At 43.1% G+C, this 13,119-nt stretch overlaps 1 protein-coding gene across 1 annotated transcript in view; it reads right to left on the bottom strand.

Moving 5' to 3' along the window:
• Positions 1 to 11,304: 11,304 nt before the first annotated feature.
• The window catches only part of Slc30a7 (solute carrier family 30 member 7), a 64,689-nt gene continuing 62,874 nt past the window's right edge, over positions 11,305 to 13,119 (bottom strand). The window contains exon 11 of the mRNA XM_032897441.1: positions 11,305 to 12,062. Coding sequence (XP_032753332.1) covers positions 12,015 to 12,062 — 48 coding nt within the window. The 3' untranslated portion in view covers positions 11,305 to 12,014. The remainder of the gene's footprint in view (positions 12,063 to 13,119) is intronic.

The following is a 13,119-nucleotide window of genomic DNA, read 5'->3' as shown; positions in this document are numbered from 1 at the left end:
CTGGTTGGATACCCATGTTCCAGTAGGAATGACGTATGAGCAGCCCAAATGAGACGCTGGGTTATAAAATAAGCAAACAAAAGGTCAAGCTGGGAATGCCATGTAGAATATCTACACGGAGCTGAAGGTACGTATGGGAGTCAAATTCGATCAAGTACGCTCTGTGCATTTATGCAATCCTGAAAAAAATAATACATTTTTAATTTTGATTATCCGTCTGGTTGAATTAAGAAATGTCCAGGGCATCAGATGTGTCTGAGGGAATTTACAGTAGATCCCGTGACAGAGGGAACCCTACCCTGAATATGGACAGTACCATAAACCTGAGCTCAGGACAGAACAAATGGGAAAAGGAGAAAGATAAATACCTGAGCACCAGCATTTTCCTTCCTCCTTTCCAGCCCGCCTCATGCTGCCAAGGATGAGCTAGTTCGGCCACAGCGCCACCACACCAAGATGGACTGTATACCCTGAACTGTAAGCCAAATAGAGCCACCTCCCTCCATTACACTGCCTACTCTACTCCAGCAGTGATGAGAGTGACTTCACCCTGCCCAAATGGCTTCCCAACTGGCATTTTCTTTCTGCATTTTCACAGTATCACATGTGAGTTCTTATTGCTTACCTCTTGCAAGACAGCTCTGTCCCCCTTTCCCAAACACTGCTAGCTGAAGACTAGATGTAAGGTTGTTTATAAAGGATCACAGACTGTAGTAAAATGCAACGTAAACTTAATTCCTGTGTCCCTGTTCGCTTTTGGAGACAGGCCGCACAGTGCCCCACCCTCTTGACATTTTTTAGTTTTGGGTCAAATGTTAAAAAGAGGCAGTGAGCTTCCCGTCCCTTCTTTTTGAAGCTATTTGTTTGCTAGCGCCTTTGCTGTCCCACACAGGAGAGCATGACCTTACTGGTACCTGCGGTGATGGCCGTGAGATTTTGACTGCAGGTCTTCCATATGGTGTGGATATTTTGGAGTTTATCCCATGTGCGAAGTATACAGCCATTCTTTACATTTTTCTTGCACTGAACACCTTATCCTCTTTTGATCTCTGATGAGTCTGATAACAGGAATGACAGACATTGCTTGTCCCACAGTCACCGAGCTCTGTTCTGTTTCTCTTGTTTCATTCTTAAAATGGCTTCTGTTCTGAATGGGTAAGTTTTCCTGATCTGTCTTCAAGGTTATTGACTCTTGCTTCTTCTATACTGTTATTGGGTTCATTTTATGTGTTTTTTAAAATTTTGCTTATTGTCCTAATTTTTCATTTTTTAAAGACTTTTTAATGTGCATATGTGTACAAGTGTGTGAGTTATCTGTAGGAGACCACAGAGACAAAAGAGGATGTTAGATCCCCTGGAACTGGAGTTATAGAGCATTCTGAAGCCATCATATAGGAGCCAGTCCTGGGTCCTCTTGAAGGAAGAACAGTAGCTGGTAGCCACTGGGCAACCTCAGCCCTAATCCCCACCTTCTTACATTAGTCTTTGTTGCAGGATTATTTGTTACTGTGTAATTGTACATTTTCATGGTGGCTACATCAAGATCTCTAGTAGGTTACTCCATTGTTCATGTTGTTACAGCATGTGGGATTGAAATTGGACATTCTGAATGTCATATATTAAATTCCAAGTCTTCTAACACTCTACGGTGAAGGCAGCCTTTCTGTTCTCATAGGAAGCAGCAGTGAAGGGCAGGATGTGTGTGAATGCTAGGCTTGAACGTACACTGGTCAAAGACTGCAGGTCTGGCCCTGTGTATTTACTTTACTCAGTCTGGAACTTGGGGAGTTGGACAGGGCTTTTTTTATTTTGCTAAGTAGGATCCACATCAAAGCGTTGATGATTTGAAGGTGATCCTTGGGGTTCATAAATTATTCACATGGTTCTCCGGGGCTACTGTGCCCCTCAGTCTTCCTTCACCCCACAGTTCCTTGGGCTCCCTTTCCCCATCCTCAGCCAGGAGCCTAGCAGTTTCACTACTCTTCAATTCATAATGGCCTGAGTGAGACTGCACCCTCACCCATGTAGAAGAGAGAGAGATTGTTTTTTTGAAGCCATAGCTTTTCCAACTCCCCCCCCCAAAAAAAAAAAATCTGCCCTTTTTAGGAGTTGAGGCTTCTGTTGGTTTCCGTAGCTGCTGGCTATCAATCACCACGGCGCTGCCTCTGAGAAGTCTCAAGCTGGCGGACTGCAGATGTGTTAACTTTGCCTTTTGGGATCTTCCTAAGCCAATGTGACCTTTATACTAATTGCTCATCAAGGGGAAGTAGCATGACGTAGAGAATTCCTGTAAAGTTGAATGTGGTGAGCTAGCTCACTGCCTAGGGTAAGGACAACTCGAGCCTATCAGCTTGTCTGTATTTTACTTGTAAATTTAGATGATCACATTTCTAAAAGTTAAAAAAAATTGGCAAAGTTGTAATTCTAATTGCCATGAAACTGTATCTGTGCTTACATGGAAATATGGTTCTGTTTATAAAATGTTATACTTTAGAAGGTAATATTCCTTACCAAATTCAGGAAATACCATTCAGAATGCTTTTAGCTTTGTATTGTATCTTATTTTTAATCTTTTAGGTTTAGCAATAGCTGACTTAACAAACAAAACAAGGTTCATCTTAGAGATCCATTCAATACTACTTCCAAAGATTTAAATTTCCCATTAAAACACTTTTTGCATTGGGTATATGTGTGTAGATAAGGAATGTGTGTGTGTGTGTGTGTGTGTGTGTGTGTGTGTGTGTGTGTGTGTGTGTGTGTGTGTGTGTACATTCACATGTGGAAGCCAGAGGACATTGGGTGTCTGTGGCTTATTCCTTTGAGACAGTCTCCCACTGAACTTGAAGTTAGGTTGGCGACTAATGAACCCCAGCGATCCTCGTCTGTGGTGGAGTTATAGCCACCAGTGTGGCTGTCCTGGCTGGCTTTGTTGTGTCAACTTGACACAAGCTGGAGTTATCACAGAGAAAAAAGCCTCAGTTGTGGAAATGCCTCCATGAGACCCAGCTGTAAGGCATTTTCTCAATTAGTGATCAAGGGGACACAGCCCATTGTGGGTGGTGCCATCCCTGGGCTGGTAGTCTTGGGCTCTATAAAAAAAGCAAGCCAAGCAAGCCAGGAAAAGCAAGTCATTAAGTAACATCCCTCCATGGCCTCTACATCAGCTCCTGCTTCCTGACCTGCTTGATTTCCAGTCCTGACGCCCTTTGGTGATGAACAGCAATGTGGAAGTGTAAGCTGAATAAACCCTTTCCTCCCCAACTTGCTTGTTGGTCCTGATGTTTGTGCAGGAATAGAAACCCTGACTAAAACAGTGGTCATGCCTAAGTTTGAACTCATGACAGTATGTTGGTCCAGCAAACAAACTTCTTACCCACCAAGCTATCTCTCCTGCTTGCTTTTTCTTTTTTATCAATAAATGTTGACCTCCTACTGTATGCATGCATCAGGCTACTAGATATAGTTGTCTATTTAAATGTTGGTGACACAAAAAAGCATGAGTTTCATGGTAGACTTTAAAATATTACTTTTTTCTTTTACAGAATATTTTATTTACATTTCAAATGTTATATACCCTTTCCCAGTCCCCTCCAGAAACCTGCTATCCCATTCCCCTCCCCTTGCTTCTATGAGGGTGCTCTCCAACTCACTGTCCCTCCCTCCCTGCCCTGGCATTCCCCTACACTGGGGCATCGAACCTTCACAGGACCAAGAGCCTCTCCTCCCATTGATGCCCAACAAGGCCATCCTCTGCTACATATGTGGATGGAGCCATGGGTCACTCCATGTGTACTCTTTGCTTGGTGGTTTAGTCCCTGAGGGGTCTGGGGGCGGGGGTCTGGTTGGTTGATATTGTTCTTCCTCTGAGGTTGCAAACCCCCTCAGCCACTTCAGTCCTTTATCTAACTCCTCACTGGGGACCCTGTTCTCAGTTCAATGGTTCTATGTGAGCAACCGCCTCTCTATTTGTCAGGCTCTGGCAGAGCCTCTCAGAGACAGCTGTATCAGGCTCCTGTCAGCATGCACTTCTTGGCATCAGCAATAGTGACTGGGCTTGGTGGCTGTATATGGCATGGATCCCCAGGTGGGGCAGTCTCTGGATGGCCTTCCCTTCAGTCTCTGTTCCACACTCTGTCTCCATATTCCCTCCTGTATTTTGTTCCCCCTTCTAAGAAGGACCGAAGCATCCACATTTTGGTCTTCCTCCTTCTTGAGTTTCAAAAAGGTCTGTAAATTATATCTTGGGTATTCCAAGCTTTTGGGCTAATATTTTGGGCTTATCAGTGAGTGCATACCATGTTTTTTTGTTTGTTTTGTTTTGTTTTTCTGTGATTGGGTTACCTCACTCAGGATTTTTTCTAGTTCCATCCACTTGCCTATGAATTTCATGAAGTCATTGTTTTTAATAGCTGAGTAATACTCCATTGTGTAAGTGTACATTTTCTATGTGTGTGGTTTTCTTGCATGTATGTGTACTACATGCTTGCAATTTCTATGGTGACCAGAAGAGGTCACCAGATCCCCTGGGACTGAAGTTACAGGTGGTTGTGAATTGCATGTGGGGAATTGAGCATTGAACCTTTTTGGAAGGTCAGCCACTCTTAGCCACTGAACCATCTCTCCAGCCTCCACTGGTAGATTTTCTTTTTAAGCTTGGAGATAGGGCTAGTTGAACTGACAATGTTCAAAAGAACCATCAAAGTGTTAATTTTCTATTTTTCCCTTGAATAGAATGCAAAATAGTAAATTGCTGGTATCGGTTATATCTGTTGTATATTTGCTTCTCCATTTTCGTTGTGTCTCTAGTCTAGATGAAAATCTTGTTTATTGCTACACTATAAGAAATGTGACAAAATTAGAAAACAGACATTTAAACTTCCATAGGGGTTGAAGAAGTAGCTCAGTGGTTAAGAACATTGGCTGTTCTTCTCTTCTAAAGGTCCTGAGTTGAAATCCCAGGGACTACTTGTGGCTTGCAACTATGTATAAAGGGGTTCAGTGCCCCCTCCTGGTGTGTAGGCAAAGCACTTGTATATATGAAGAAACCCTTAGCTGGACCTGGTACACTCAGGAGGCAGAGGCAAAGACAGGTGGATCCATCCGAATGAGGCCAGCCTGGTCTACTTAGTGAGTTCCAGGACAGCCACCTGCTTAAAAAAAAAAAAAAATCTAGAGTTCATAGGAATCTGTGTTGTGGCAGCATTCTATACCAGGGATTTTACCTCTTTCCCTCAAGTCAAACCACGAATGTAGATTCAGTGTTTAAAACAAGAAAGTAATAATGACTATTTCCAGGGAAGAACCAAAACAAGTAGAAGGAGAGCATCAAGAAAAAGAACCAGCATTCTGAGCTAGAGACTGCAAGTATACCGGGGAGCTCGCCTTGACAGCCAAAGTAACATGGGCAGGCTTCTGAGGAACGAAGCAGACTCCTTTAAAAGCAAGATGGCCACAGCACTGAACTGTAGTAAATGGCTTGTCTCAACCCGTGTGAGAGATGGAAAGATTGGGGCAACTTCACAGGCGACTGTGGACTTTGACTCAGAGACTAATTCTAGGAAACAGAGTGAAGGCAGACGTTCCCTGATCCAGCCAGTCCCACGGAAGGCCAGCCCAGCCTTCTCATCCTGGCCCCTGGGCCAGGTCTTTCTCGGTTGGTGGGAGGGGCTGAAGCAGACATGGACCGGAGGGAAAGAAGAGCATTTCTCATCCTGTTTTCAGTCAAGTCTGGGATCCCAGTAGTATTCCTGGAAAGGGAGGGAAGGACTCTGTGATGCAGGCCAAGGCAGTAGAGGTGGTGATGTTTCAATCTCAAGGATTCTCTAAGGAATTCTGAAGAGAACAGTCACTCCAGAGCACTGTGGACGGGAGGATTTCATTTCTGTTCAGATTTTGTATGTTGGCAAAACATATATGTACAAAACTCTGACCAAGCAGAAGTGAGACCAGAGTACTGGGAGTTGTGCGACTCAGAACAAGCGCATATCCACTCTGGAACTGCAGGGTGCAGCCGAGGCTGTAGCCCCAGGACAGGCAGGACTGACAACTGAGGTCTGGATAGGAGTCCCTTTGACAGGGTGGCATGAGATTTTTCTGGAAGAGAATTGTTTTCATCTTAAAAATTACTTATTTTGGACTGGCCTCAAACTCACAGAAATCCACGGGCCTGCACCTCCTTGGTGTTGAGATTAAAGATGTATACATACCCTGGAAGGGTCATGTAGACTGGTGTCATACACAGGGTCAGCTTTATGTCAGATGAGATCATGAACAAGTCAATGCTAGTGGAATCTCAGAAAAGGAACACACCCTAAATGGATTTGAACGGAAGGAAGAGGATGTAGGAAGAGGCTCTGGACAACAGAAAGACACCTTAGCATCTCTCTCCTCAACATTCTGCAAGTGTTCTTTCTGGTCCATTTCACTCAGAGACATGACTCAGGAAGGCTTTTACAGAGAAATTTAATTGAAAACAAAATTTCAATACAGCTGTTTATGATCATTTAAAAATACACCGCAGTTAAACAAAACACGTATGTCAATGTGTACAAGTAGAAAAGGTGTAAGATACATAGTAGGTCTATTGTAGTGCACGTGGGCAAGTCATAATTATTCACAGCAGCATTTTCAAACCATCCAAGTCTCACATGTGACATCCCCACCTAGCCTTGTATGTAAACACTTAGAAATGTTCTGATGCCTCATCTTCACCAACCCCAAGTCCAAAACTGGCCGTATGTCTTCCACCATTGCAGACAGGCAAGTGCAGTGCTGAATGCTGTCCGGCATACAGGAAGAAGGGGTTGCGAGAATTTCAGTCACACCATTTCCAAATTAGGGGAGAAAATATAGAAAACATATTTGAAGGGAAATGACAAAAAAGGTTAAGTGTATTTGAGGGACATTTAAAATCATGTAATACCCATGGTGTTTTCATTAGATGCACCTTCAAGAAATACCTCTGAAAGAGTTTTGAACGACAAAATATCCAGGGACAGTGACCGTTCTTAACGGAACACAATAGGGCAACTCTCCACCCAATCCCCCGCATGGCGGCCGCAGTCCAGGTCACGGCATTCGGGTTTGCTTCTGCCAAATCCCACCAACGTGGGAGTGAGTAACTCACTACCTGGGGGGAGAGCACAGGGTGAACAGAAACCCCGTCTGTACAGAAACACCAGAACTGCTGAGATGGTTCCTGCAGTGAGTTCCAGCTTCAGTCTGTGTGGGCTACTCTCTACCAAGGGTTCCTGGTAACTATTTCATGACCATGTTACTACAGCCCAATGAGTTGGGGTATAGAAGCATATGCAATCATTGTTTTTGTTTTTCAGGCTTTCTAATATCATAATCAAAATTACAAACTCATGTTTAAAGCTGTGTGAAGGCACAGGCTTCTATCTAGGACATAGATGTCTTTCATTGGCAGGGTCTGAGTAAAATGCAGTTGTAAACCAGACACTATTTAAACCTTCTGAACATGGATCTGTGCTGCTTGGCAGACAATTTCACCAGCGACAGTGTTGAGGGCAGCCACTCTGTTCTTTGTGCTGGCCCAGAGGATGCTATCTTTAGTGTCAGTCAGTGAACAGCTCCACCGTGACTTCCAACGAAACTTTCTCCTCATTGCCTTTTAGATGGAATGTAAGGAGTTCTAGTACCATTTTCCCCAGCGTGGGTTTGGATCCGTGACCAAGTTAAAAGCAAACATCTTAGAGTGCAGGAGGACACAGGCTGGAGGCAGTTTGTAATATCCCCAGAGCAATGGCATCACTAGTGTCTGCTGACTTTCCGGAAGTCTACCCAGACCAGTTACAGTTCTTGGATCTTCAAAGTGTTGCCGACAGTCTCTTAAGAACACAGTCATCAGAGAAGACTGGATTGCTACTGTACCACAGACTTTCCCCAGATAAAGATTCCTTCCTCGTGCTATGAGGATCACAAACTAGATTCTAAGATGCTGTCAATCATAAAATCATGCAAAATTCTCTTTATAGAAATGTGAGGAGAAAATGAGCAAAGCCCCTAAATACCTGGGTATATAAATACTTAGCACAGGAGCCCTGCCTTGTTTTCTGCAGTTAGGAAATGGCTAAATAAAAACCAATGAGCTCACTGATAAAGCCCCACCTATTTGACCTTTAAACGGAGCTGCTATACCTGTTACATTTCTGCAAACGCTGTGATACACACAACCTTTCAGTCTTTGTCTGTCTTGATTCTAAGCAGATCTGAGTCATTACGGTGGCCTCTGGGAATCACATCTTGAGAATGTTTCACAGAACTTTGAATGAACGTTCTTCAGAGAATAAAAGGACGCCCCCCGCCCGACTAAGATTCTTATGAATTAGAAAATAATGTATCTCGACAATGGTGACTTTTTGTAGAAAGAGGAAAAAAAGCTTGGCGTGGCCAAGGTGATGCATTTACAAGGAGCTGAGAGCAGTGGCTGAGTATTTGCAGTTCTGATTACAATTTCAAAATTTTACCCGACTGAAGTAAAAGACGCCGCCCCCACCCCTTCCAATCACTGCCCCACTTGGCACAGCTCTGAAAACCCTTAAAGTAAAAACACTGTCCAGCGACTGGACAGTAATATGTCGGGCAGGGCTGACATGGCCTGACCTGTGACCCAGCCTGGTGTCGGGGAGGACACCAGCTCACAGCACTAAACATAGGGAAGGAAGCCAGCATGGAACTGGTCTGAGCGGCAAGTAATAAAAATTTACTCTCAAATTCCAAGTGTCTAGGGAACACTTCTTCCCTTTTCTTCAAGTCAAGAACTGGTTTTGGAAGAATAAAAATTAATTACTATAATGTATTCCACAACAAATACTAATAATCTAAACGTAATTATACACGAGAAATGAGACAACATTGCATGTATAAAGTGCCTTAAAGAACCAAAACTAGAGGTCAGAGTTCCATATTTTGTCACATTTACAGAACGGCAATGTCACAAGGGAGGAACACAGAGCAGTGTAAAGAACTCTCAACTGGATCATCACCTTTGAGTGGCTTTGCCACCACTGACCCTGTAATCTTACCAAAATGACAGTTTTCTGGGCTTCAGGTCTCTCATCTGAAAATGAGAGGTAGGGGCAGCCCGTTCCCAGCAGTCTTTGCTTAGGTGTGAAATTCTATCTTAGGCAATGCACTCCTCTTAAATCCCAGCATTCTACCCTAGGTTGGTTCCCATGTTCCATCTGTGAAATCCTGAGTTCTGATCAGCTACACTGTGGGTGAGCGGCTGCTCTACAGAGGCACACTGACGTTACAGTATTCTGGTTCCTGGTACATATGTGTAGGCTTTGAAGTACTAGGTAAAGAGAAATCAAAATGACATCTGTCGCCATGTTCTCATGCTGCAACCTAAGAAGAGGGTGGTGAGAGACAGGGAAAACTGACCTACACATGCTACATACTGTCCTTCAGAAAGACAGACAGGGAGGCCTCAAAAGGAGGAAGCTGGACTTAGGTCAAGTTCTTCATCACGAAGTACAATGGATTTTTTAAAATATACCCAGTTGGGGATGTTTATCTGGTAAGGTAAAGTTTCCCTGAACAATGTAGGTTTGTTATTCCAAGAAAAAAAAAACTTTGGTTATTCATAGACTGGTAAACTGTACACCCAGAGCGGCTTTTTGTTTGGTAATATTAGCCTAACGTTAGGAGTATTTGAAACTTATTTTATTACCATAACCAGACAGTTTTTCTTAGTAAATCCACCTGCTAGTAATACACCTATTTATTTAGAATACTAAAAGGCAAGCTTTTTAGCTATGAAGTGTTTCTGTTCACATTTTTAAAAAAATACACACAGGTGTGCTAACATTTAATTAAGCGAAAACTGTCAAAGCCAACCTGGTAAGTGTCATGAGCTGGCAAGCCCTTGGAACAAAATGAGTTCACACCAAACAGCGCTATCCCTTCTCAAAGGACCAGCAACATTCACAGATTTGTGCACTGAGGGCCTCATTAAACATAATGACACATTTTGACAAAAACTTCACTTAAGTAAGGGCCCAGAAGAAAGCAGATTTGGTAAATTTCATAGACAGCATTGCTAATTCTACACACACAGCGTCGACAGTTGCTGGGATTAGCTTGTAAAGGCTCACTCACATCTAGGGACTCTGCCTTCCTTCATCTAGACCTCCATTCAGCAGTATGCCCCAAGCAGCAGAATATTCTGGGGTATATCAGAATGGAAATGAGAAGGCATACAGCATCAGGACGTTCCCATGTGTACCTGCCCTCCTCAAAGACCACAGCACTTGTTTCAATCAAACACAATCTACTGCAGGGATTCTTAGCGTTAGAACTGCCTGACAGAAAGCGAACAGGCTCTGAAATTACCACTTGATTTACAAAAGGGTGCCACGAACATGGTGTGGCATTCTACTGCTGCTGAGCGCGGTATAGCTCTAATGGATAAACTGTAGGTCAGAACTAGGAGGAAGGTACTTGAAAACTCAGGCAGACATCAACAATAAACTATGCCACCTTAGTGATAAAGTGCCTGTCACTGATCTGCACTCTTAATATATTTGCATGGCAAGGTTTTTAAATTTTTGCTATCAATTTACTTAAAACTACAGTGAACATTTATTGGAATATGTGAAATACAATGTGAAAATGTTTATCCAAATTGCTTACCAGGAAACACCAAGAACACTTGAGTGTTAAACACCAGCCATCTCAAACGGCAATTTACTCATAATTTACGACAGGGTCTGTCTGTGTAACCTTGGCTGTCCTGGAACTCATTAAGTAGATAGGGTGGCTTTGAACTCACCGATCCCTTGACTCTGCCTCCTGAGTGCTAGAGTTAAAAGTGTGGACCGCCATGCCCCTCACTATACTTTTCATATACTCAGGACCCTGGAAGGTCAACCACTGTCAGTCAGCCATGTGAGGAAGGATTCTTTGTCAATAAACTTGCTCTGTCGTGATGATAGGTCCTATGCAATCAAAGGCTGTCCTAGAATTTCTGGAAGTAATTTGTATTTGTGAAAAAAAGAAAACAGAGAGCAAACTGTCCTAGGTGGTACCTGGGGAATACGAAGTCATAAGATGGCACTGGTACCCCGAGGTGGTTTTTCTTGTCATTAACAGAATCTAAAAGTGGCAAGGAGAGCTACTGGGAAATTTACCATGGACAGGTGAAGGTTTTTATAGACATCTGTGATGGAGCAGATGTTTTAGGTCTAAATACATTTTTCTAATGTATTTGCATTTTTGAAAATAGGCTACAAAGTAACTTAATGTAATAACTGGATTTTTTTATAAAGCAAAATAATATCATTTTTCACAAGACAAAAATTTAATATATTTAAATCTATGTTGGAAATACACAAAGACAATTATGTATGTTATTAGCAAGTCTTATTTTATACAAATTACAGAATATCCTTTTTAAAAAAAAAACATACATATGACCTTTGTTGGTATATTTCTATGCTGGCAAATATATTTCTGATACAAAGGCACTTTGAAAACCCAATATGGTTTGGTTTGTAAGTTTGCAAGGTACAAACAATTTTTACAAACGTATGATTACACTGAAGAACGTCAGCAACTGTGACATCACATAGAAAACAGACTTCTTTTTGTAAAAACAACACTGGTTTTATGGGAATAAAAGCAGTGGTTTCCAGCAGCTTTAGTGAAGACATTCAGAAGGGTGAAGGCCTCCGGTCTGAATTTCTCACTGGCTGGGTGGGGTGAGAAGGATGGGGTGAAGTGATCAGCGAGAACCCCCAGGGGGAGAGATAACCCAGTACCCTAGAACGAACCCAGAAACCTCAGCAGTCAGAATGGCTTGAAGGGAAAAGCACACAGGCAGGTCTGGGCGGATTGGCTGTGACCCCCGAGCACACGGCTGGCTCTACCTGTGTACTTGGTGCTTCCCAGCTGCAGTGGTCACGTCTGCCGCAGAGCACTGGGTAGTACAATGCCTTGGATTGTACAGTACTGGAAAGTTTGGTCCTCCATCAATTTCCTTTCTTTGACTACATTGCCGCAAAGTCAATCTGTACATAAAGCTGTCTCACTCCAGCCTGGAAAGTTAGAAAGAAAAATTAGAACATCAAACCTGAAAACCTGAAACAGATGAACATTTTAGAAAAGCGGTAGGAAAGCAAATAACGCCTCTTTTGTCTTTAAAAATTACTTTTGTCTTCTGCTTCTGAGAAACTATCTATTTTCACTGTGAGTTGTCAAACCACTACAGGAAAAAAGATCCATGCCATTAGCCACATGCCCTGGGCATGTGCTGCTGGATGGGGTTATCTATGCGCCCAGGCTTTTAGAGGACACCACAGTGCTGGATCCATGAGCCACCCAGCTCACCACGGGTAAATCTTCCCATGGCAACATATGCGTTTATTTAAACACCACAACTGACAACTGCTTACTGATTTTACACTGCAACTCCTTCAGTCTGGGACATGAGTTTGCTACTCAAGGGCACTGCTGTCTAAATTGCACCCTATTTCTTCTGTATTATCAAGTTTATTCTCTCAACTGGGTCATTTCTATTACAAACACTCTGTAACTTCTACTGTAAAAAACAAAATAACAACAACAACAAACAAACAGCTTTTATTTGTCACCATCCCTGCCTGCCTGGTGTATTCAATCTGCTGTTGTGGACAGCACACCTCCCCAAACATGCTCATATTTACTGTCTCTAGTCCCTTTGCTCTTACAGTCAGTCAGCGAGCCCTCAACACCCTCACCACCTTCTACAACCACCTGCCGAGCAACTTCCAACTTGCCCCTCGTGCTCCACAGCCAGCTCTCAGCCCTCAGTAGCAGAAATGATACCCAGTACAGTCTCCCAGTGCCAAACACTTCCCTGTGATGCTTCCAGACAACGTTCACTGGCCAGTCACATGCCAAACTGTCAGTCTCCTTCCCGGTTTCCTCTATCATTAAATAAACAGTGCCACATCAAAGGCTTAGTCTTCATTGTTCTACAGTCTGCACTTGTTCTCTACTGATCTCTACAGCCAGACTGTAAGTCAGCCTTGCATGCATTCCCACCTCCATGTCTGCATGTCAGACTGTAAGTCAGCCTTGCATGCATTCCCACCTCCATGTCTGTATGTCAGA

This window comes from Rattus rattus, chromosome 3, assembly GCF_011064425.1.
Source record: "Rattus rattus isolate New Zealand chromosome 3, Rrattus_CSIRO_v1, whole genome shotgun sequence".
Lineage (NCBI taxonomy): Eukaryota > Metazoa > Chordata > Mammalia > Rodentia > Muridae > Rattus > Rattus rattus.
This window is presented reverse-complemented; position numbering and strand designations above follow the sequence as displayed.